Source organism: Chelonoidis abingdonii, chromosome 20 (genome assembly GCF_003597395.2).
Source record: "Chelonoidis abingdonii isolate Lonesome George chromosome 20, CheloAbing_2.0, whole genome shotgun sequence".
Taxonomy (NCBI): Eukaryota; Metazoa; Chordata; order Testudines; family Testudinidae; genus Chelonoidis; species Chelonoidis abingdonii.
The window spans coordinates 23,060,788-23,084,179 of NC_133788.1; the positions used below are offsets into that span (position 1 = coordinate 23,060,788).

The following is a 23,392-nucleotide window of genomic DNA, read 5'->3' on the forward strand; positions in this document are numbered from 1 at the left end:
ATCCTAGCTGGGATCCAAGCACCCTGAACCCCCAGAAGGACTCAGTGGAGGGGTCCTGACTGTGCCTGCAAGCTCTGCTGTAACCTGTGTTCCTGTTGTCCAATAAACCTTCTGTTTTACTGGCTGGATAAAAGTCACTGTGGGTCCCAGGAAGAGGGGTGCAGGGCTGGAACCCCCAGACTCCGTGACAGGCCATGGCCCCTGGGCCCCAGCTGATAATTCCTGGGCTAGTGATAGGAGCATGGAGGGAGTGTTTCCAATGTGCCTGGCAAAGCTTCAGTAGCGGAGCCTGGCACAGAGCTAGGCCCCTTGTTCTCGGGAACCTGGCTCCTGACCCCCTCGCTCCTGCAGAGTCCTCCTGGCCGAGCCTGCCCCTCGGTCCCAGCACGCAGTGCCCATGGCAGGTGTGCTGGGAGCAGGGCCGGCTCCAGGCACCGGCGAAGGAAGCGGGTGCCTGGGGTGGCCAATAGAAAGGGGCGGCACTCTGTCTGGTATTGAAGCAGCATGTCCGGGTCTGTGGTGGCAGTTCGGCGGTGAGTCCTTCACTCCCTCTCCTCCTCTTCAGTGAGTTTTTCTTTGTTCTCTCTTTTTTTTCCCCGCCACTTGGGGTGGCAAAAAAGCTGGAGCTGGCCCTGGCTGGGAACCCCCCCAGAGCCCAGGGCAGTGTGGGCACCACAGCCTGGCAGAACCGATCTCTCTCTCTCTCTCTCTCTCTCCTGGCTTTGCCGAGCAGACGAGCCTCCTTCAGCAGAAGCCAGTGCTGACTTATGTGCGATTAGCTGCAGCGCAGGCCTGATCTGCCAGTGTTTGTTACCAGCTCAGTGCCTAATTCCGCAGTCTAAAGAGCCTTCCGCTAACAAGCTGCCACGCTGCTGGATCCCTGCCTCCAACAGCTCCACATCTGATCCGTTTTTCTGAGGCAAAATCTCTTCCACCCCCTGCCCCACCACCCCACTCGCCCCGCTGCTGGCGTGGTCTCCCCTTCCAGTCGCTTGTTCCCCAGCCAGGGTGGTGCAGAGCCGAATGGGGGCAGTATGTATCGGGGGTAGCCGTGTTAATCTGTATCCACAAAAACAACAAGGAGGCCGGTGGAACCTTAAAAACTAACAGATTTATTTGGGCATAAGCTTTCGTGGGTAAAATCCCGCTTCTTCAGATTCATCTGGGGGAAGTGTGGGCTGAGTCGCACTGACTCCAGTGGGGTGTTAGCATGTGCCCAGCTGTGGCATAAGGGGCTTGGGGTGGGGCTGGGATCCAGCCTGTGCCAGGCATGAGGGTGGAGGCAGTGCAGGCCAGGCGGTGCCCAGGGGCCTTCGGCATTGACAGCACCCACAGGGGACCTGGTGCAGCCCGGAGCAGCCCCACTCTCTGGTCTGGCCTTGCGTGCGGCCCAGCGTATTGCTCAGGGCATGGTGGGAAACGTTTGGTACTCGCTCCAGGACTGCCCAGCAGCACGTCTGGCCGGCGCCCGCCATGGGGAACGGGGGCACTACCGACCGATGGCTCTTCCTGCAGAGCCTTGTTTGGTATTCACCAAAATATTCGGCTGCCTCTGTCCCACCCCCACAGGGGCTCCCCCAGCCCAGCGTTACAATCGGCTGCCCGGCTGGCTCTGCGTCTCTGCCGGCAGCCTCTGGTACAGAGGAGCCGGCGCTGATGAGGTTGCAGGGGTCGCAGAGTGAATCTCTCCTGATGGGGTATTATTAGCATTTCAATTTATTTACACGTTTTGCTGGAGCACAAAACACCCATTGAGAAGTTACATCTCATTATCAGAGCCATCCAGCGAGCAGCAGGAGCAGAGTTATCGCAGCCGTTTAGAGTGCTGAGGAGAAAATAACCCACTCGGGGAGAGCTGAGCCAAGCAGCCGGCTGGTTGCGGGGCTGGGGGTGGCATCCGGCAGGAGCAGGGGGCAGGGCGGGGTGGAGTGCCAGCACCGGAGCCCTCTCTCTCTCTAGGGCTGGCACTGCCTGGACAGCACCAGTGCACCCTGCTGCCCGCTCTGCTAGTGTGTCCCCGGCCCTGGGCAAATGGGGCCATGCACTTGGCACCCCTCTATTGGCACTGGTCTCCATACAGCCACTCCATGGTTGCTCCTGGGCTGGCTGGGCTCCCAAGACCCCACAGGACATGGCAGGGCCACCCAGAGGATTTAGGGAGCCACAGGGTCTTCCGCTGTGAGTCTTCAGGGCACTTTGGTGGTGGGTCCTGGAGCAAGTGAAGGATTCACCGCCGAATTGCTGCCGACGACCCGAAGCGAAAGGAGCCCTCACCGCTGAACTGCCGCCAAAGACCTGGAGTGGAAGGAGCCCCCGCTGCCGAACTGCCGCCGAAGACCCGGAGCGGAAGGAGCCCTCACCGCCGAACTGCCGCTGAAGACCCGGAGTGGAAGGACCCCCCGCTGCCAAACTGCCATCAAAGACCTGGAGCGGAAGGAGCCCTCACCGCCAAACTGCCATCCAAGACCTGGAGCTGAAGGAGCCCTCACCGCCGAACTGCCATCGAAGACCCAGAGCGGAAGGACCCCCTGCTGCCGAACTGCCACCGAAGACCTGGAGCGGAAGGAGCCCTCACAGCCGAATTGCCGCCCGGAGCGGAAGAAGCTTCGGGTCTTCAGCAGCAGGTCCTTCAGTCGCTCTGGGTGTGTTCGGCAGCACTGAAGGACCTGCTGCCGAAGACCCACTGAAAACTCTCATAGGAGCCCCTGAAAACACTCATGGGGGCCCCTGTGGGGCCCGGGGCCTGGGGCAAATTGCCCACTGGCCTGCCCTCCCCTCCCCGGGCAGCCCTGGGACACAGCCTTGTTTTCTGCCCGTCTCCCCCGGGTTTGGTCACGCCCCGTGCAGGGCTGTGGCCACACAGTTCTCGGTGACCCTGGGGTCACTGCTGGATGCCCGGCCCGGGACAGGCAAATTCCCAGAAGCTTTTGCAGGTGGCTGAGTCCTGTGGGGCTGCTCGGGGCCTGGTGACAAAGGGAAATCTGCGTTGGCTGGCTGTGTCCATGAGCACGCCAGGCCGGGGGCTGGGGGAATCTCTTCCCCAGAGATCCCACCCCCTGGAGTGGGGAGCCATTGCAGGCAGCAGTTAATGAGCCGGTGTAGGGCTTGGGCTGGAGTGCTAATCCCCTGTTAAAACCTAAAAGGGATTCTGGCGCCCTTCAGTATAAACTCATTAACTTTTATGGTATAATAAATGGATCCTATTAAAAAATAATTCCAGTCGTGCTGGGTGCAAGTTAACCTCTTAGAACTTCTGCAACAAGGCATATTTCTCCCTGCTCAGCCGGGGAGGCGGGGAGCAGGGCCTCTCTTGGCCACTACCGTGCAGCGCGGCTCCTCTGGTGCTTTGGGGCCCCCCCTGTAGGGCCGCCCGCTGGCCCAGGGGCGCATTTCGGCCCCTGGTCTTGGAGGCTGCAGATCAGGGGCTCCCTCCAGCTGCTACCCAGCCCAGCTCTACATGCATGTGGTGCTCGGGGCCATCGTGCCAGCTGGTGGCCTCTGGACACCTGGGTTCATAGGGGGCCTTGCCATGGGTAAGGGGAACACCTCGCACCATCAAGTGGGTTAATAATAAAGTAGGAGGGGACGTAAATCCGGCTGTACCAGGGCAGGAAACGGCCACGCGCTGGCTGCTCCATACGTCTCCTCTGACAGAACTGGCAGTGTCAGGGCCAGGGCTGGGCCGGTCTGGCGAGTCCTGTGACCCCAGAAGTACCTGGGGTAACAAGTGAAAATGGGGGTGGGGGGGACCTCGTCTCGTCGTGGCCTGGGGAGACGTTCTCCACGGCCAGCATCTTCTCCCCACCCCGGGTGCTGTTGGTCAAGGGTGAGTGGAAGTAACACTAATGAGGTGCTGAAGGACTGCATTGAGGGGGGGAACCTGGGGCTGTGATAGTGGGGATAGGGCTGCGGGTCAGGAGTAAGAGGTGCTGGCAAAGCTGGGGGGGAGCCTTTTGCTGGCAGCCCCCACCCACTCTCTGAGCACCCAATTCAGCAGGACTCAGGAGCTGGAGCAATAACTTTTCCCCCAGTCTTGAAGCTAAAGCCTCTTAATAGTCCCTTCAAAGTGTCAGTCACGTGGCGATTAATCCTTGAAGGGCTTTGCCCTCGGTAGCGTTCAGTACCTGCTAATGGGCAGTATCATGTCATCAGTGCTGGTGCACGGTGTAAGCGCTCAGCCAGGACATGCCCTATGCGCTAACGCAGCCTGTCTCGGAGCACACACTGCCTGGCCACCTCGCACCGCTGCCTCCTTCAGACACGAGCCGTGTTCCGCGGGCTGGGCCTTGGGACGTGGCTGGCCCCTGCTGGGCGCGTCCTTGGCTCTCTCTGTCCCGCCCTCCCCAGGAGCTGAACTCTGCTGCACCAGGTTAGCTGGAGTCTCCTGCTTCCCTCTGGCAGGAGGCACAATGGCCCCCCGCCACGCCCACCCTGACGTTCCTCTGCCGCGTCCCCGGTGCTGCCAGGCCTGAGGGAGCTGCGCTGGGCAGCAAGGGGGGCTGCCTGCTCATTCTGGCCTGGGGGCGAAGGGGGCAGAGCTCCCCGCGACACAGCCGCCCTGCTTGTCTGAAAGAGTAAACAATTCTGCCACCGTTTACATAGGCCCTACAATAAGTCTAGTGTTGCGTAGTCTCCAGTGACCACATGGCTGAGCTATGATGTTTTCTGTAACGGGGGAGGGGGCATTCTGGGAGCTCTGTCCCCCCAAACACACCCCCACTGGGTAAGGCAGAGCAGGGCATGTGTGGGAGCCGTCCCCAGGAGATGGGGTCACATGCCTGCTCTTGGGGCACAGGCGGTGGTGGGGAGGAGAGGCAGGGAGAGCGAATTCGCCAGGGAGCCATGTTCAATGGCTCATTAGGACTGATGAAAGCCTTTTCTCATTTAGTCTAAATACTTTAAATGGCTTCACACACAGGTTATTTGCATAGCTTAGGAGATAATATGCAGGGAGGGCCGCTAATGAGGCTGCGGCGCTGGCAGGAGGGGAGCGCGCCTGCCATGGAGCCGTGCAGGCTGCCCTGCCCACCCTGCCCCGTGCGGCTGGCCTGAGAGGCCCGGAGCAGAGCACTGCAAGCTCCTGCCATGTCTGCTGCTTGCCTAATGTCCCAGCTGCTGGAGTCAAGTGACTGGGGGGAAACCTCGGCTGGCATTTCGGAAAAGAGTGCGTTCCCAGCCCTCATGCTGGAGGAAAGCTGCTGGGAACGGGCCCTGAGGCACCGACCCAGGAGCAAAGAACCAGATGTGGTTAGAGTCAAAATCTCCTGACATCAGGGCCCAGCTCAGGATCTATGCAGGTGGGGGCTGGTGAGACTAGGTGGGGGGCGGAGGGCGGAAGAGCCCCAGCTGCTGGAATAGGCTATTTGAAGACATAGGCGTAGTTTGGGGAGGGAAGGGGGCAGTGCCCCACAAACTGTTGCGTCCAATCCATTAGCAAGTGTTGCATTGCTGGGCATGTCGCTCTGGAGCAGCCACATGCAGGGTAAGGGCCCCATAATGCCAGCTGGAAGCGCCATCTCCCCAGAGCCTCAGCAGTGCCCACTGTCCGTGTGGCAGGGCTGCTGAGCCAGCTGCTGATTGCACAGTCAGTGACGTTCAGCCCTGGCTCTGTTTACCCAGGAACACACGTCCCCTGATAAAGTCATCAGCTTTATCGAAAACGATTGGTGCCTCCTCTTAGATACCGTTCCGCCTTGCTGCTCCCGCTCCTCTCCCGGCTGCCAGCCCCTCCTCGCAGGAAATGGAGAGGGGGCCTTCACAGCGCCCCTGTCTTGCCTGGGTGAGGAGGGGGCTGGCTCGCAGCTGGGTTTGTCTCAGTCACGGGGGGTCGGCTCAGATCCCACCCCTAGCCCCCGCAGCTGGCCTGGGACAGGGAGCCATGGAGTCTGTCTGGGTAGAAGGAGCGGGGTGGGCACAGTTCTGGGGCAGTTACTCAGCTGCCTGTCCTCTGTTCTAGTGTCCTCTCCCCTCCATTCTCCAGGCCCTGGCTCAGGACCCCAGCCCCATGTAGGGCCCCAGCCTGGCTGCCTGATGAAGCTGCTTGCTGTGTCTCTGCGCCAGGGCCCAGAGCGATAGTTTGGCTCTGCAGGATACCGTGCCAGGGCTAAGGGCTGTGCCCCCAGAGTACCCGAGAGCCCTTGGCACCGTTGCAATGTGTGGGGCACTGGCTTTGGGTGGGCCCAACTCAGCACAGCTCCTAGCAGCTTCCCTTCGGGCTCTGCTGTCAGAGACCAGGCTGGGCAGGGCACACGGCCAGCTGGTGAGACTGGCCTGGGGTGCGGGAGAGTGAATTCTTGGGTGTGCTCAGGAGCCTTACTCGGGGCCTGCTCACGGGGGAAGCTGAGAGCCAGGCTCCTGCTGCCCAGGAAAGGGGTGTGCTGTCCCTCAGAGAAGCTGGGGCCTTTGGTATTCCCAGCAGGGCTTCAGTTCCCCTCCCCTGGGGCCCTGGGCAGAATGCAGAGGCCAATGGCTCAGTTTGTTCAGAGGCCAGTGGCCCAGGGCGTGTGGTGTAAAAGCTGAGACTGCCAGCAGCAGGAGCAGGGCAGTGCAGGGCCTTCGGGGGCAGGAGGCAGCTCAGCAGACACCCCCCACCATGTCCCTGGGAAGGGGAGCACTGCTCTGGGCACTGTGCTGAGGGGGACCTGTCCCCCTGCACACATGGCATTTGTCCCCTCCACAAGCTTGGCAGAGGCTTGTGGCTGCCGGCAGCTGCTGAGGGAATTGGCAGCTGGTCTGAGCACCACCGATCCTGGGGGTTTCCTGCTGGCTGGACAGGGGTGTTCTGAGCACCTAGGTGCCCCCGGAGCACCAGCCGCCACACCGTGACTTGCCATGATTGGGGCCCTTGGGGGTGGGGGTGCGATGCCAAGGTTCATAGAGCCAGGCCTCTGGCAGCCCAGCTCCCCACCCCTCCCTGGCCCCTTCCTCCTTGGCCACCCATGTTCTCAGCCACCTCTCTCCTCCTTCCAGACTTTGCCTTGGAGGAGCCGAACTTGGTGGGCCAGAAGGCAGCGGGGAACTCTGAGGCTGAGGGGGACCAGACAGTGCCCCCCACTCCGGACGAGCTGGAGGGCGAGGTCCACTTTGTCACCACAGCCCCCACGCTGACGCTGCTTAACCATCACCCTCTGCTGGAGGAGTTCCTGCACGAGGCCCTGGCAAAGAAGGACTATCTGAGGCAGGTGCCCTTCCTCACGTGGGGCCTGGGGGGGCCAGGCCCAGTCCTGCCCAACGTGCCAGGGCGGAGCACCCAGACCCCCAGGGCCAATCTGCCAGACCAAGATGACCTCCCGGTGTTTTCTGACCTGACCACATCCCTCACAGTGCCAGCCACGGTCCCCGTGACCATGACCAGCACCACGGCCCTGGTGGGAGACAAGGCCGAGGCCAGAGACACAGAGAGGACCCCAGAAATGGTCAAGCCAGCATTCACTGCTGAGCTGCTGACCACGGCTGCAGCCCATGTGGCACCATGGGCAGAGCCCCGGCCCCCCGGCCCAGAGACCAACTCCGCCTCTGTCCCCGCGGAGCCTCCCATCACCCACATGCCTGCCATCTCCCAAGCTGCCCTGCCCAAACCGGGTCAAGCCACCACCACCATGGTGACCAGCAACACCCCGACCACCATCACCCCCACAGCCCGATTCATCTCACCACGGACACCCAGCCCAGCACTGCCAAGGGCCAAGGAGCCCGGGACAGAGGCTGCCACCACAACCACGGTTTCTGGGGACGACGAGGAAACCACCACAACTACCATCATCACCACGACCACCATCACCACGGTGCAGGTGCCAGGTGAGGGCACTCCCACCCCAGTGGGGGCCAGGGGCACCAGGCCAGGCTGCCTGCTAAAGAGGGGGTGGGGGTGCATGCAGGGTCTTCAGAGAGAGCTGGACCCGCTTTTGGGGTGGCAGTGGGCTGTCGCGCAGGGCAGTCACGACACGTTGTTGACACTAGGGAAGCTGAGGAGGAGTTGGGCATAGCTCTGACTGGCTTCATCGCTCCACGTTCAGTGGGTGGCAGGCATGCAGCAAGCGTGTCACCACACGGCAAGGAGGTGGTCACGGGCTGCAGGAGACACCAGCTCCCTCAGCTGGGAGCTGGCTGCCACTGGGACTGGGCTGGTGAGCACCCACTGGGGCTGACGGGACAGCTGCTGTCCAGGTAAAGACCGTTCCGCCACGCCAAGCTCAGCTGCTTTGACCTCCCCGCTAGCAACACTCAGCCCCCAGGTTCCCAGGGTGCGTGGCCCAGCGGGAGGGGGCAGCAGTTGCTGTCCCCTCCTGCAGTGGAGGGCTGTGGCCGTTGCCCCACCGGGAGAGGTGCAGTGGGAGCTGTACTGGAGATGGGCCCTGCAGCAAAGCAGGGTTAGATGAGACCTGTGGCTGGTCTACGCCAGTGCTCCTGCCTTTGCGCCCCTGCTGGAGCTGCACCCAGTGTAGACGCATCCTAGAGGGAGGCCAGTTTAGCCCATGGCCTCCAGCCCAGCGCCACAATGTGCATGTGAAATGGGGCGTGATGGCAGCAAATCCAGCAGCCAGGGGCTTGGCCTGGGCAAACTCGTCTCTAAGGTGATGGGACTGGTGGGGGAAGGGGGGCACAGGCTGTGTCTGGCCCTTGGTGAGGTACCGGGGATGAGGCTAACCAGGGGTTCCACGTCCCTGGATGGGGGTGAGCCATAAGCCACCCTGTCATCAGCACCAGGCGTCCGGGAGACCGGGCGAGCGAGGGGAGGGCAAGGATGCTAGGCCCTGTCTGGGGGAGGAGGGCTGGAATGGGCCGGCAGGGCAGGGAGCAGGCGTGAGGCCTGTCTGATTCCATGGTTTTCTCTTGCCCCCAGCTCCATGCAACTGGAACCTTACTGGCCCCGAGGGCTCCCTGGAGTCTCCAGAGCCGGTCAGTTCGCCCTACGACAGTCTGGACTGCACCTACACCATCTCCGGGTACCCCGGCTACGGCGTGGAGATCAAGGTCGGTACCGTGGGCTCCTGAATGCCGCATCACCAGCCAGGGGGACCCTGCAGCCCCCAGGGCCCTGAGTGGGAAATAGCCACATGCTCGAGGCTGGGACGCGCGGGGGACGGGAGGGGTTTCTGGGCAGTGTGCGTCTCTCACGGCGCGAACGGAACCCTAGCGAAGTCCCTCAAATCACCAAAACACCTGGCTTCCCCCCCTTGCCTTTAGCCCCGCTAAGCCTCGAGCTGGGAATGCCCCGGCAGAGCCTGCTGAGCCCCCTGCATCTCTCCTCCCCCACAAGAGATGGCGCCATTGGTACCAGAGGGCACTCAATATGCAAATCCCTCTGCGCAAAGCATGCTGGGCCTCCCCCTCACTACCTGGCAGGGGGCAACTCCAGCTGTGGGACAGGGAGTTGAGCCACAGTGCCAGGCTGGAGGGGCAGGGCAGGCCCTGCCGTGGCTGCGGGAATGAGCAGCGTGGGCACCATTGCAGGAACCGGGGTCACCCAAGGCTATATGTGTGGGGAGGATTTTCACTCTGGGCTTGGGGCAGTTGCTCCTTTTGGAACTCTTGCCTGGACACCGATTGCAGCTGAGCCCTGTGATGCCAGGCAAGCAGGGGAGGGAGGGTGGCTGGGTACCGGGCAGTCTCTGGGCAGGTATTTCATAGGTGGGCGGTTACACTGCCACGGTGCTGTGGATTGGAGACAGCCGCAAAGGCCAGCCCTGCTCTGGCAGGCCCATGGCCCAGCACTCCAAGACTTTCCCTCTTGGCTCTGCAGAGCTGCCCTGGAGGGAAACGCTGGCTGGCGAGCGGGAAGGGACCCCCAGAGGGAATAGCAGGGGACCCGGGGCGCAATTCAGGAGCCTGTCCCGCAGGAGGTAGCTGCAGGGGGGGCTGGAATTGCTGCTGAGGAACAAACCCAACACTCTACTGAGGGGCACGTGAATGCAGCGCTGCTCTTGTGAAAGGGTAACAGAATGTCAAATCAATGCACGTGGTATTTGGCGACATTTGAACAATGCGCTCTGGCCCCCAGCCAGCCCCCCCCCCCCCCCCCCCCCGGGGCCTAATTAGACTTCGGCAACAGCAGAGCTTTCAGACTCCATATTAATAAATACATAACCCCGCCGCCTCCACCTGCCGCACAGGCCCCATCCATTGAGCCAGGGTGGGTGCTGCGCTGGCTGCCCATGCTGAGAGGGCAGGGCAGCGCCACCGGGAGGAGAACAAGGCAGGCTCTGCTTGCGCGGGGCTCGGCATAGTGGGCCTGTGTCGTTGTGATGGAACAGGGACTGTCTGTGTGGGGGATGGGAGAGCCGGGGAGGACTTTAGGAGAGGGACAGGACCTAGGCCTGTAACCTGAGCCAGGTGGGGGGGAGGGGTGTCAGCACCTTTTGCCCGGGAAGCCAGACAAAGGAGGGACAAAGGAAGGGGCCGGCTGGAGGGGGTTTAGTTTTAGTTTCGGTTTTGGGCTGGGTGGTGGGAAGTCAGGGTATCCCAAGCTGGGATGCAAACACCCTGAACCCCCAGAAAGACTCGATTGAGGGGCCCTGGTTGGGCCTCCAAGCTCTGCTGTAACCTGCGTTCCTGTTGTCCAATAAACCTTCTGTTTTACTGGCTGGCTGAGAGTCACTGAGAGTCCCAGGAAGAGGGGTGCCGGGCCGGACTCCCCCACGCTCCGTGACAGTTGTGCTCCAGCTCTAAGTCAGGCTCTGGTTTCACATCCCCCAGACCCACAATCACCCGGCATCCTGAGGGGCTGGGGTGGGAGATCAGCCCGCAGGCCGGCCCTGGCACAGTGGGAGGGGGTGGCCCGTTATGGCAGGGTGAGCCCAGCGCTGCACTGGGGCTGGCCGTGGGCCAGGGAAGCTGATTGCCATGGAGCCAGGCGAGGCGTTTCCCCCATCATGGGCATCCAGGTGGGCTCTGCCTGCTCACTCTCCAGTCCCAAGCCCCTTGCTTCCCAGCTCGGCATCTGATATCACCGACCCCAAGTCCCGCCTCTGTCCATTGTCTTCTCTCCAGGGAAACAGGGTCGCCTGGGCCTCCTCTCCTCTGTTCTGTCCTCCGGCCCCTCTGGCTGGAACTGCCTGGTCAGGTCACAGGGATCCTCTCTTCGTTGCCCATTGTCCTCACACTGGCCAGAACCAGCTGTGACTCCTGAGCTGGGCCTCCGGGTCATCAGGTCACCAGTCGCTGAGGCCTCCATCCTCCAGGCCATCGGCTGGGGTCCCAAGTTCCCTCTCCCGTCCTCTCCCATCCCTCTCCCCTCACTTTGTTAAACCAGTAACTCCCAAGAAAACGGAGTCCCACCCCTCTGCATGCAAACCGGTGGACAAAACAAGGAAAAAATGAAAAAATCCCCCACTTTGTCACACCCCCTCCCCGTTGTTCTCCATCCCATGGCAGATTAACAGCAGGGCGAGGAGCTCGGCACGCTGCTGGCCCATACACGACTGTCATGGACTCACAGATTGTGTCCACTGTTGGCCCCGTGCGGTCCATGGGGGGTGCCCCATTCAGTGCGACAGCCCTTCTCAGGGGTCCACTCTCTCTTGGGGTCAGGCCCCTCCACCTCCTGGAGCCGCACCTCTCTGTCTCTGCCGTGGGCCCCCTCAGGGAGTCCCTTCACTCTGGGTTGATGCAACCTGCAAAGGGGTTGATGCAACCTGTTCCCTAGACCGGAGTGACTCTCAGCCAGCATAAAACAGGAGGGTTTATTGAGAGTTGAACACAGCACAGGAAACTCTCAGGGCCTCATGCCTGGCCTCCCTCAGCACAGCACATCTCAGTCTCCCCTGCATCCAGGTGGGTTCTGTTTGCTTCCCCTCTCCAGCCCAGAGCCCCCCTGCTTCGCAGCTGGGCATCTGATATCACCTCCCCCAGGCTCTGCCTCTGTCCATTGTCTTCTCTCCGGGTCACTTGGGTCTCCTCTCCTCTCAAACCCCCTCTGGCCCGAACCGGCTGGTCAGGTCACAGGGGTCCTCTCTTCGCAGCCCATTGTCCTCCCACTGGCCAGAACTGGCTGCAACTCCTGAGCTGGGTCCTTGGGTCACCAGGTCACCAGTCACTGGGGCCTCTATCCTCCAGGCCATTGGCTGGGGTCCTGAGTTCCCTGTCCCATCCTCTGTAACAACAAACTCCCTCTCCCCTCACCTCGTTAAACCATAACACCCAGGGACACTGAGTCCCACCCCCTGTGCATGCAACCCACTGGAAAACACAGAAAACCCCAAGAAACCCCCCATTTCATCACAGCGACTTCCCACCCCCCGCTGACTTCCCAACGCCAGGCAGGTCCTTTGCGGTAATTAGTGGCGTGGGGCAAGAATGTGCATACGGGCACTGCTCTCCATTACCGTGTAGCGTTGCTTAATTAACGTCGTTAATATCCAATCACCTCCTAATGAGACAAGGCAACAGCTTGGGGTTTCTCAGGATATGTGATAATGCTGTCGCAGCAGAGGGCTGCCGGGAGCCAGGCCTTGGGGCCTGGAACCTCCCCGCTGGCCCCAGGGAGGTGGGGATGGACGCTGGGAACTAGAGACTGATCCTTGCAATGTGTGTGCCGGGCTGCACGGCCGTCCCCAAGTCACAGGGCCTTGGGGCTTTCTGTGGCCACTGAACGGGCTGAAACACCACCTCTTCTCCCCCACTGGAGCCCCACACCCAGGCCCACCAGCAGGAGAGTCCCAGACGAGGCGGGGGTTGTTATATTTTATAACGATCCATTAAAATATAAACTGTTGCCAGGCAACCTCAAGATTAAACCTTCCCAGGATTCCCAGCAAGCCGGGAGCCCGAGCCCCAACCCCTGTGAGTGTGTGTATGCCCACTCACCTCCATAGCGAGCGAGCAGCTCAGAGCCAGGCCAGGTGGGACTCAGGACATCTGGGTCCAATTTCTAGTTCTGGGAGAGCTTGGCTGAGTCTCTCTGACCCGTGGTGCCCCCTGTAAAGCTGGAGTGATCCTGACCCCCAGAGCAGGGGGCGTGAGGCTCAGAGACCACAGCTGTGCGGTATGCAGGGGCATGTGGCACAGAAGAGGGGCAGTGGGGACTGCTCTGCTCTCACTGCTGTCTTGAACAGCTGCAGACATCAAGGCCCAGGGATGCTGTGGGGCAGTTACCTGCATTCTCCCGGACAAGGCCGGAGGCGTTAGTGCTCTGCCTGTGTCTACCCCAGAGCTCGGTTGTGTGTGGGGAGGATTAGGATTAGCTGCTGCCTAGGGCCCCTGTCCAGGACACCACCCACCCCAGCTGGAGTTTCTGAATTTGCAGCACAATCACAGGAGAGAACGCCGTTGCGTTGCCCATGCCGGGCAATCTGTCTGCATTTCCACGCTGCATGGCTGAGTGGCAGCCGTGACCGTGCCCGCCGTGAGAATCCATGGCTGCCCTAAGTGAATGTGATGTAGCTTGACTGAGAGCGCTGGGCAGGGCTCGGTCTGTTCTGCCTGGGAGGGCAGCTGCATTCTCGCTCTGGGCTGCCTTAGCCCTTGGAACTGGGATGGGGAGGTGCTCGAGGACTTGACAGGATCGCGTTGGCCCAGAGGCAGCAACGAAACCCGGGCTGAGGCTCTCTGTGCCCTCTGGGTGCCCTGCCTCCAAAGGTTAACAGCCAGCTATTAGTCAGTGAGGCAGCCACTTGCGGGGAAGGCATCACATGCACTAACCCAGCATGAGCTTGTGCCCTGGCCTGCACCCAGCTCCCATTGCGTAAAGCATCTTCCAGCTGTCCTTCCATCCAGGCCGCCTCTGCACCCAACAGTGCCCAGCGTGATCAAACCGGTGTGAAAGCAGTTCAGTTAAAGCAGGGCATAGCCCACTGTGGGAACCCCCCACCCTGCTCCACACCCATGGGGGTGGGCTGCAGGCTCTAGCACGGTAGCACCGCCCCTGGGGCCGGGGGCGAGCTGCTCTGCTTTGACTGCTGTGCTGTGAGTCACGTGGCACACACACGGCACCGCTGGGGTTGGCAGGCAAGAGCCCTGCAGCAACCTGCAGACACGCAGCCAAACCCAGCCTGGCCTGCGGCTGCATCATCCTGCCACGGAACCCTCTGCCGGGTTCCTCTCATCACTGCTGCTGAGTGTGTGTGCACATGTGGAGGAGAGTGTGTGTGTGTGTGCACACTCATGGGGGAGTGTGTATGTGTGTGCATTGGGGGGTCTCTGAGTGTGTGTGCACATGTGGGAGGGGTGTATGAGTGTGTGCGTGTGCTCCTGCCCAGGGGAGTCTCTGAGTGTGTGCACACAGGGAAGGACTGTAGGAGTGTGTGTGTGTGTGCCCGTGCTGGGGGTCTCTGAGTGGCTGCACGTGGGGGAGGAGTGTATGAGTGTGTGTGTGCGCCCATGTTGGGGGGGGTCTCTGAGTGTGTGCATGTGGGGGAGGGGTGTATGAGTGTGTGCGTGTGCCTGTGCCAGGGGGGTCTCTGAGTGTGTGCACACAGGGGAGGGGTGTATGAGTGTGTGCGTGTGCCTGTGCCGGGGCTCTCTGAGTGTGTGCACGTGTGGGAGGGGTGTATGAGTGTGTGCGTGTGCCTGGGCTGGGGAGGGGTCTCTGAGTGTGTGCACGTGAGGGAGGGATGTATGAGTGTGTGCATGTGCCTGTGCTGGGGGGGGTCTCAGAGTGTGTGCACACAGGGGAGGGATGTATGAGTGTGTACGTGTGCCCGTGCCGGGGGGAGTGTCTGTGTGCTGTGTGGATCCTGCTGGAGGCTCCCTGCTCTGCCATCTTGGTGGCTGTGCCTCTCTCTCCAGCTGGCTGCGTCTCTTCGCCATCTGGAGCTCATCGTGCTGGCGGTTCTCCATCTCCCGCTGGCCGGGATCCATTGCGCCATGCCCAGAGCCTCGTCCCCGGTTCCCATTGGCTCTTGAATGTGCCCCCTATGAGCCATGTGCAGGCTGAGACGTGCCGTTCCCAGGGCTCCCTTCCTGCCGGTGTCTGAGCTGCTGCCTGCAGAGACCCCTGTACCTGGAGCACCTGCGGGGGCTGCTCTGGGCTCTGCCAGCCCCCCGTCCCTGCACGCTGGCTGTGAGCTCCCCTGTACTGCTGGCACAAGCAGCCATTGTCCCTGGGAGTAGGGGCTGCAGGCCTCCCTGGGATTCCAGTCTCTGGTGCTGCTGCCTCAGGCACCAGTGACGGAGATGTGGTTTGCTCCCGTGCAGCTCTCCCTGATTTCACTGGGCCCATGCAAATAGTGTCTCCACTAAGGGTTTGCAGCAGGCGGGTACCATCTGTGACCCATACCTGCCTTGCATGCTGACTGCCCTCTCCTAGTGCCAGGCCCAGCACAAGCCACTGCGTGGTTTGTCTTCAGGGGCCGCATGCTGTGGCTGCGCTGGGTGCAGGTCGTTCCGTGCCCTGGGGGATGGGCCATGTGGCCCTGGCAGCCTGCAGAAGGGACTGGCACCGCTGCGCCCCCTTCCAGGGGTGACCTGGAGTCTCCAGAGGGACAAGCTACCATGCTGGCTCAGGCCTCGATCGGGGAGATCCAGGATCTGCCCCCAGCAGTCGCTAACCCCGGCGTTCCCAGGACAAAGCCCAGGGCCAGCCCCGACAGGCTTCCTGGAGGGGCACGTCATGGATGGGTCCATAGTGCTGCCCTCTCCCGTGGCTAAGCAGAGGGAGCCCTTGGAGGCCGGCTTGGCACTGTGCCCCGTGTGCTGGCAGTGATCACAGCTCCGGAGCTCGCGGCTGGGACAGCCGCCAGTTACCATGGCAATGGAGCGAAGGCATTATTGCCACTGAAAGGCTGCTTGGGGGAGCTGGCACGTGTGCCCCTGGGGGAGCTAACGACAGCGTGGGCAGCACCAGCCAGGGAGCAGCCCCTGCATCCTCCTGGCCAGGGTCTGCTGCAGTGATAGGGCCATGATGGGGCCTAGCCAGGGCTGGGCCTGCTCCAGCACTGCCTGCTGCGGGTTGGGAGAAACAGCCTGTGGGCAGCACAGCTCAGCATGGAGCAGGATCCGGTGGGTTAGAGCAGGGGGGCCTGGGAGCCAGGACTTCTGGGTTCTGTCCCCAGCTCCAGGAGGGGAGCAGGATCCGGTGGGTTAGAGCAGGGGGCCTGGGAGCCAGGACTCCTGGGTTCTGTCCCAAGCTCTGCTACTGCCTGACATTGTGTGGCCTTGGTGAGTCCCTGGCCTCTGTGCACTGGGATGGTGGTGCTGACCCTCTGGCAGGCAGGGAGGCCCAGAGGTCTCCAGGACTCTGAGACCCTGCAATTCAAGATGGCTCTGTCTCGCCCCGCCCCCCAGTGCCACGTGGCAGGGCCGTTCTGTCCTGGCTCCCTGCCAGGCATCTCTCTGGCCCATAAGCCCTGGGAATCACTTGCTGTGCTGCCATGGGTCTCTGCCCCAATGCTGCCATGGATACCAATGGCTCTGCTCAATCGCAGGAGCTTCGCCGTGGTGCTGCTGGAGCATTGCCTGACCTGGCCCAGTCAGAGCCCAATGACAGGGCCGGGGCACAGCTGGCAGCTCGCCTGCGGGCTCTGCCCATGGGCCCAGTTCCAGCCCGTGCGGGAGCAGCACTCCGAGCACCGCCTGTCCAAGGCATCTCGCAGCACTGAGATTTACGGGGCTGCTAAGCATGTTTGAAAGCTGCTGCTGCCATTGGCCCTGAGCAGCCAGGCCTCACCGCTCGCTGACTGACTGTGGGAAAAAGCGCAGAGAGACGTGCCCGCCTGGCACTGGGGCTCTGGGGTGTGGCGGGAGGATGTGTCGGAGGAGAAGATGGGTGGGGCAGGCACATCCCCTTCCAGAAGAGGAAACCAGCCCCCTGGGTGTGAGCACCGGCCCCTCTCGGGCGCAGCCAGAGTGACTGCCTGCCCCCATGGAGCTGGCAGGCCTGGCGCAGGAGAGGGCTGTAGGGGGTCTCTGGAGCCCAGCGGGTATGGGACAACTGGCCAGGTAACTCCCCCAGGCTCTCAAATTTAGCTGGGGGGTGGGGGGGCAAGGCAGCCTTCTGCTGTGCCAGTCACCCAGGTGGGCCCGGGGACAAGGTCGGGGTGGTGGTGAAGTGCCCATGCTCTGCCCTGGGGCCAAGTGCCCGGGCTGGCAATAACCTGGTGCCCCACTGACAATGCCCCTTCCTCCCACAGGTTCTGAACATCAGCCTGTCGGAAGGGGAGACAGTGGCCATGGAGACCTTCGGGGGCGCAGAGCCTGTCATCCTGGCCAATGAGTCCTTCCTCATGAGGGGCCAAGTGATCCGCAGCCCGACCAACCGGGTCAGCGTGCAGTTCCGAAGCCCCCAGCCCGCCAGCCCCGGCACTTTCCACTTCCACTTCCAAGGTACAGGCACAGCGGAGCTACGAGCCCTGTGCCGGGGCAGGAGGCACCAGCCAGACACGGGACCATGCGAAGGCCCCGCCCTTGGTGCCCTCCTGCAGCCAGCGGGCTCACCTCGTCCCTTGGTGGGGCGCAACAGGGTCACACAGCTGCCCGCGCACTGTGGGCAAAGCCCTACCAGCCGAGAGCTCTGGTGCTGCAGCAGGGCTGGGTGGCGCGATGTGGTGCCCCACGATGCAGCCCCCCCGCGGGAGAGGAGTGCTGCGCCCAGGAGCTGATGGGCTGGGCAGCCTGGCAGGTTTGGGAAAAGGACTGGCAGCCAGTGTCCATCGCCTTGTAGCTGAGAATCCTTCATCTCCAGGCCACGTGCTGGAGCCAGAGGCCACCTGGCTTAGCAAAGGGACGGGCATGCTCCTGCCCCTGGTGAAAGGGGGCCTGGCATCTGAGGCTGGGGAGGGGCCCTTTCCCCTCCCATGCAGCCAACCTCGAGTCCCTTTGTAATCTAGCTCATCAGCCCGTGGGCACACTGGGCATGTAACATGGCACCCCCATGGGCGTGTGTCTGCACAGAGCACAGCCTGGCATCTCACCTGGGACCTTGGCACTTCACCTTGGCTTGGAGCTGCCAGGCAAGCTCTGGCTGAGTGTGGGTCACATACACCCCCATGTCCCTCTCAGAGCCCCCCTCTTCCTCCCAGGCCACCATGCCACCCCTCTGCCCCCGCAGCCTGGGGCACCCAGCAGCGTCTTCCTCCCAGGATTTGGGGAGTTAGGCCCAGTCCCTGCACCCAGTGCATGGCATAGCACCACCCTGCCAAGGGTCTGCCCCCAGGGTGGGCCCTGCCCACTCCCCCGCAGGTGAACCTGCTTCCTTGGCACAGCTGCAGCCAGCCAAGGCCAATTAGCCTGTTTAAAGCTCTGGAATTGCCGGCAGAGTTAATCTGCGACATCGCCAGGTTAAACGGGCACCAACCGGAGAGATGCGCTAATGGAGAGATAATTGGTATGAGCAATTACGGGCTCATTTAACATAATTACCGGCAAAGTTAGGCCCCTTGTCGCTGATAGCAGGGTGGAGCCGCTCCTCCTGCATGGTGCCCATGTGCCACAGGGCCAGCCGAGAGATGTGCCTCCGGGGAGCCTCCTGGGGGGCTCTGCAGAGGCACTTGTTGGTGGGGGAGCCAGCCACACACCTACAGGCCAGCCTGGAGCTCAGGGACTTTGTCCCCTGCCCCCTCCTCCCCCGACACACCTTGGGCTTGGAGCCCAGCAGAGCCTCGGGCAGGCCACTATCCTGCCCTGTGCGTCTGTCTCCTCCCTCCCCTGCTCCCTCTGCCTGGAATGCCCACATCAAGCCCCCAGAGTGAATCCGCCCCCACACCACGTGCAGCCCCCTCGTCCCCAGGCTCAGCATTGCTCCCCGCCACCCAGCTGCTCCATATCTCAGCCCAGGGGCTGCTGGGTTTGCCCCTGTCCGGCTGATGGCAGAGGTGGGCCGTAGAGCCAGCCGATGAGGTGAGAGGCTACAAGAAGCATGGGCTGAAGGCAGCTGGGCTCCATGGTTCACCAGGGGGTTCCCGTCGGCAGGGCCATGGTGCCCTGGCCTGGCTGGTGGCCATACGGGGCCCTAAAGAGCTGGAGGCTCTCAGCTCCAGCACTCACGTCACAATCCCCTGACTGCCCCCTCGCTGCAAGCTGGTGCTGAGCCCTTGGCCGAGGGAGCAGAGGGTTGTGCTCTTCTGCACCAGGCTCCCAGCACCTCTCACCCGAGCAGCGTTCCCGTGGGGGTGCCACCCTGCAGCCCTCCTGGAGCCCCAGTGCAGCAGGGATGAGTCAAACATGCCAGCATTGGCAGGGGGGCAAGGGCAGTTACGGGGTAGGGCGTGGGGCATTGCAGGGCAGAGGGGTGGGAGTGGGGGGTGAGGGGCATTGCAGGGCAGAGTGGGGCAGCTGTGGGGCAGTCATGGGGCAGGATGTGGGGCACAGTCTCTGCTGTTTGAGCTCAGCCCCCCGAGAGCAGCCAGCCCCCAGGCGGAGGTGCTGTAGTGTCGTGGGATTGTAGCTGCCAGTGTAGACGTGTTCACAGAGGCGTCATGCAGGTTGCTCCTTCTCTGGGTTCATGCAATGCAGACACTGGGCAGCACAACAGGGTCAGGGCCTGATGGGAGGCAGGTGGGGCGCTGGAGTCCAGACCCCTGGGGCATTGAGCTTGTTGGATCTGGGGGAAGCGCATGGCTGGGCTATCAGGGGGCTGCAAGTCAGGACTGAGGGGCACTGGCAGAGCTCGGTGGGTTTCGGGGATGGGGGGCGCCCATGGCTGGAATAGCAGGGGGCTGCAGGTAAGGACTGAGGGGCACTGGCAGAGCTCGGTGGGTTTCGGGGATGGGGGGAGCCCATGACTGGGCTATCAGGGGGCTGCGAGTCAGGACTGAGGGGCACTGGCAGAGCTTGGTGGATTTTGGGGTTGGGGGCGCCCACAGCTGGGCTATCAGGAGGCTGCGAGTCAGGACTGAGGGGCACTGGCAGACCTCAATGGGTTTCGGGGATGGGGGGCGCCTGCTTTCCTATTTCCCATGGTCCTTTATCTCCTTAACCTGCCCAAGGTTCCTCAGCAAAGCAATACCCCCAGGGGCACTCAGCACTGGGCTGGGGGGGGTCTCTGTCTGCCCCAGAATCTCCTGTGAGGGGTGGGCTGCTCCCCTGACCTGCCTGGTGCCACCTTGATGCTGTTAATGGGAAAATAAGGACAGATTGTGCTGACCGCGTCCCTCAGCCAGGATCGCCATGGCAACGTGCAGCAAATTAATGAGAAAAGCCGCACTTCACACTCCTTTATTTTCTTGTCTGACGGGCCCAGCCCCCTCCCCCCCCTAGGATTCTGGGGGATTCTGGGTACAGGTGTGGTCTCATCCCCTATCACCTGTGTCACGGAGTCCCCGGGCGATGCTCTGGAACTGCTCCCCACTAAGCCAGTCAGGACTTTGGGGAGCCTCCTCTCCCTTGGAGCAGACTTGTTCAGGGCAAGAAGCTCACACGTCTTCACCTCCTGGGTCTCTCCTTGAGCAATCAGCACCCTGCTCCCTCTGGGCTTCACCAGCGACCACCCAGGCGGGGTCCTGGAGAAGCCACAGGTCCTGCACCCTACTAGCAGATCAGACGTGACTCAGCACAACAAGTTATTCGATGACAAGAACGATGTTCAAAAACAGAGGCCTTGTAATAGCGAACCAGCCCGCTGGGTCCATCTGGGGGCAAGTGAGCCAGACCCCTCAGGTCTGCACTTCAACTCCTTGGCCCGTGAGACAGTAACCAGACTAACCTCCCGATCAGGTCGCAGCCCCCCACTCTCTGCTCGCTCTTTCGGGGCCAGAGGTACGTGATGCACCTTTGTCTCCAAACTACTTCAGCTGGCACCTTTGGCAGAGGAGGGGCCAGCCACATTTGCTAGGAGGCCGAGTGGCGCAGTTAGGGGCAACTGGCCCCTTCTCTAAGTAGCGCAATCACAACTCCGTATTCCCCACACAAAAAGACAAGAACTGCAGGAGGAACTGAGGCACGAACACAGTATCGAACAAACATAGGAAAAGACCAGTCGTCACACCTGCATCATGCCACGGCCCTGCTAGCACACCTGCCCTGGGCTGGCAGGAGACTCGCGATGCTGGCACCGGGCTTGCAGTATCCCAGGGCAGCCGTCAGTATCTGGAACAAGGCTCCGGCTCTAAGCATCAGCAGGGCAAAGGCATATCCCTGAGCTCCTGGGTGTGGAAACCGAGCTTTCCTGAGAGGGCAGCAAGAGGCTGGCTGCCCGTTTGCAGCTGGCAGAGAGTGTCCTGGGGAGCAGCCCATAGGGCTTGGGGGGCTGCACCCTCCTGCCGCCGTGCCTGGCCTATTACAGAAGCCTTTGCTGCCATCTTGCGGCTGGATCAGGGACACACCCATCCGACCCACGTGTAACTGCGCCACGGCGCTGCTGGGCAGACGGGCTAGGCTGTTTCCCAGAGGCTCTGCGGTATTCATGCAATGGGGCGAAAGGAGAGAAACAGCTGCAAGCAGTGGTATTCCAGAGAGAAGCTACCCCTTCCCACCCCAGTTTCCTGCCCTGTGGCTTCAGACTCATACCTCTGATCCCCAGCCTGGCATAGGCACAGGAACAGGACATGTGGGAAGGTGTTTGAGTTTGCAGGTTCTACACAAGGCTCACTTTGCGACCCCTGCCCACTGCCGCTCCACCCGGGGGCTTATGCTCCGGCTCGCCCAACCCCAGATGCGCTCTGGCCTTGCATCACGAAGGAAGCCGTTATCGCTACATAGGGACTTCCCCTGGGTCGAGTTGGAAACTTCCCCCCCCCCAAAGACATGGTCCTGCTCCCAGCCCCAGCTCAGGTTGCAAATGGTAAGGGGCTTGGCTTTCACCCCACTATTAAAAGTGTTCCAGCATCACTGCAGGTTGGTGTGGCCGCAGGCTGCAAAACACCCAGGAGCTATGGTGGCACCCTCTGCCCTGGAGCAGTGAGGGGGTGACAGCCTGGTGCCCTGGGGCCAGCAGGGTGCAACCCTGAAGCAGGGACTTGGCCGAGTCCATCCTTCCCTGCAGGTACTGGGCACCCACCCCCACGGGCACTTGGCATACATCGCTGTGGGCACCAGGGACACATCCCTGAAGGCATCGGGCACACAGCCCCACAGGCACCAGGCGCCCACTCTGCAGGCCCCAGGCATGTCAAGCCAAGGAGCACATCGCTCCAGCCATTCAGGCTGCCAGGCCCTGCCATTAAATGCCCCTCTCTCTCCCTTCCTCCCTCCCAGCCTATCTGCTGAGCTGCAACTTCCCCTCCCGACCAGCCTACGGCGACGTCTCCGTCACCAGCCTGCACCCTGGGGGCAGCGCCCACTTCTACTGCGCCACGGGGTACCAGCTGCAGGGCCTGCCTGTGCTCACCTGCCTCAACGCTACCCGGCCCTTCTGGAGTGGCCGGGAGCCCATCTGTGTGGGTGAGTGGGGGAGAGGGGCTGCCCAGTGCTGCCGGATGCCCCCCAGCCAGGCGTGGGCCTCGCCAGAGCAGGGCTCAGCTGCTCACAAGGGACGTGAGTTTGGCCTTCTCAGCCTGAGCCTGGCCCCAGACAGCAGCTCCTGATTGGCTGCCTCCTCCTAAGAGAGGTCCTGCACCCCAGCGCCTTCCCACAGGCTGTGGGGTGCCCCCTAAGCACTGGCATGTTCCAACCACTGCCCTGCAGCCACAGCCCGGCTCCAGACACCACACTCTGCCCACTGCTGCAAGGCCGGGCAGTATGTGGCCAAGGGGGCTCTGACGGGCCCCATCTCTGATGCCCCCACCTGCGTAAGCAGCTGCCTGGTGGCCATCTCCCCCGTGCTCCTAACCCTTGGCCTCCCCTTGCAGCGGCCTGCGGGGGCGTGATCAGAAATGCCACCATCGGACGCATCATCTCACCTGGCTTCCCAGGCAACTACAGCAACAACCTGACTTGCCACTGGCTGCTGGAGGCCCCCGAGGGCCAGCGCTTGCACCTGCACTTCGAGAAGGTCTCACTGGCTGAGGATGATGACAGGTGTGGGCAGGGTCAGCTTTAGGCCCATTCCACTATTCCCCCGAATCGGGCCCCATGCCTAAGAGGGCCCCGTGCCCAGTGAGAATCTCCTCCCTGGCTAGAGGCGCCTTTTTGATTTTTATTCATCCAGCGGCGCTCCAGGTCTTCAGCAGCACTTCGACGGTGGGTACTTCGCTCGCTTCGGGTCTTCGGCGGCAGGTCCTTCAGTACCGCCGAAAACCTGGAGTGAGTGAAGGACCCGCCACCTAAGACTTGGAGCATCGCCTGGTAAGTACAAGCCCCACGTGGGTTTTTTTGTTGTTTTTTTTTAGTCATCCCTGCCAGGGCCTCATCAAAACTGTTCGAATTGGGCCCCGCACTTCCTAAAGCCTGCCCTGGGTGAGGGACAGGAAGTGGGGCCCATACAAGGGAAGGGCCTATGGGGGTGTGGCCTCAGGGGAGCAGGGTGGATGTGTCTTTGAAGCCTGGGGGGCTAGAGCTCCCCTACCACTCTGTGTAGGACTCACCACATGTGTGTGCAAATGGATGTTGACTCTGAAACCTACCGATGGCACATGCCAGAGCA

The 23,392-nt window shown here is 62.0% G+C and overlaps 1 protein-coding gene across 3 annotated transcripts in view; it reads left to right on the forward strand.

Annotated features, from left to right (window-relative positions):
* Nucleotides 1–7,258: 7,258 nt before the first annotated feature.
* The window catches only part of SEZ6 (seizure related 6 homolog), a 31,780-nt gene continuing 15,646 nt past the window's right edge, over nt 7,259–23,392 (forward strand). For all 3 annotated transcript variants that reach the window (XM_075073946.1, XM_075073947.1, XM_032788737.2), the window contains exons 1-5: nt 7,259–7,797; nt 8,843–8,973; nt 17,067–17,259; nt 22,066–22,251; nt 22,659–22,827. In XM_075073946.1, coding sequence (XP_074930047.1) covers nt 7,347–7,797; nt 8,843–8,973; nt 17,067–17,259; nt 22,066–22,251; nt 22,659–22,827 — 1,130 coding nt within the window. In that variant the 5' untranslated portion in view covers nt 7,259–7,346. The remainder of the gene's footprint in view (nt 7,798–8,842; nt 8,974–17,066; nt 17,260–22,065; nt 22,252–22,658; nt 22,828–23,392) is intronic.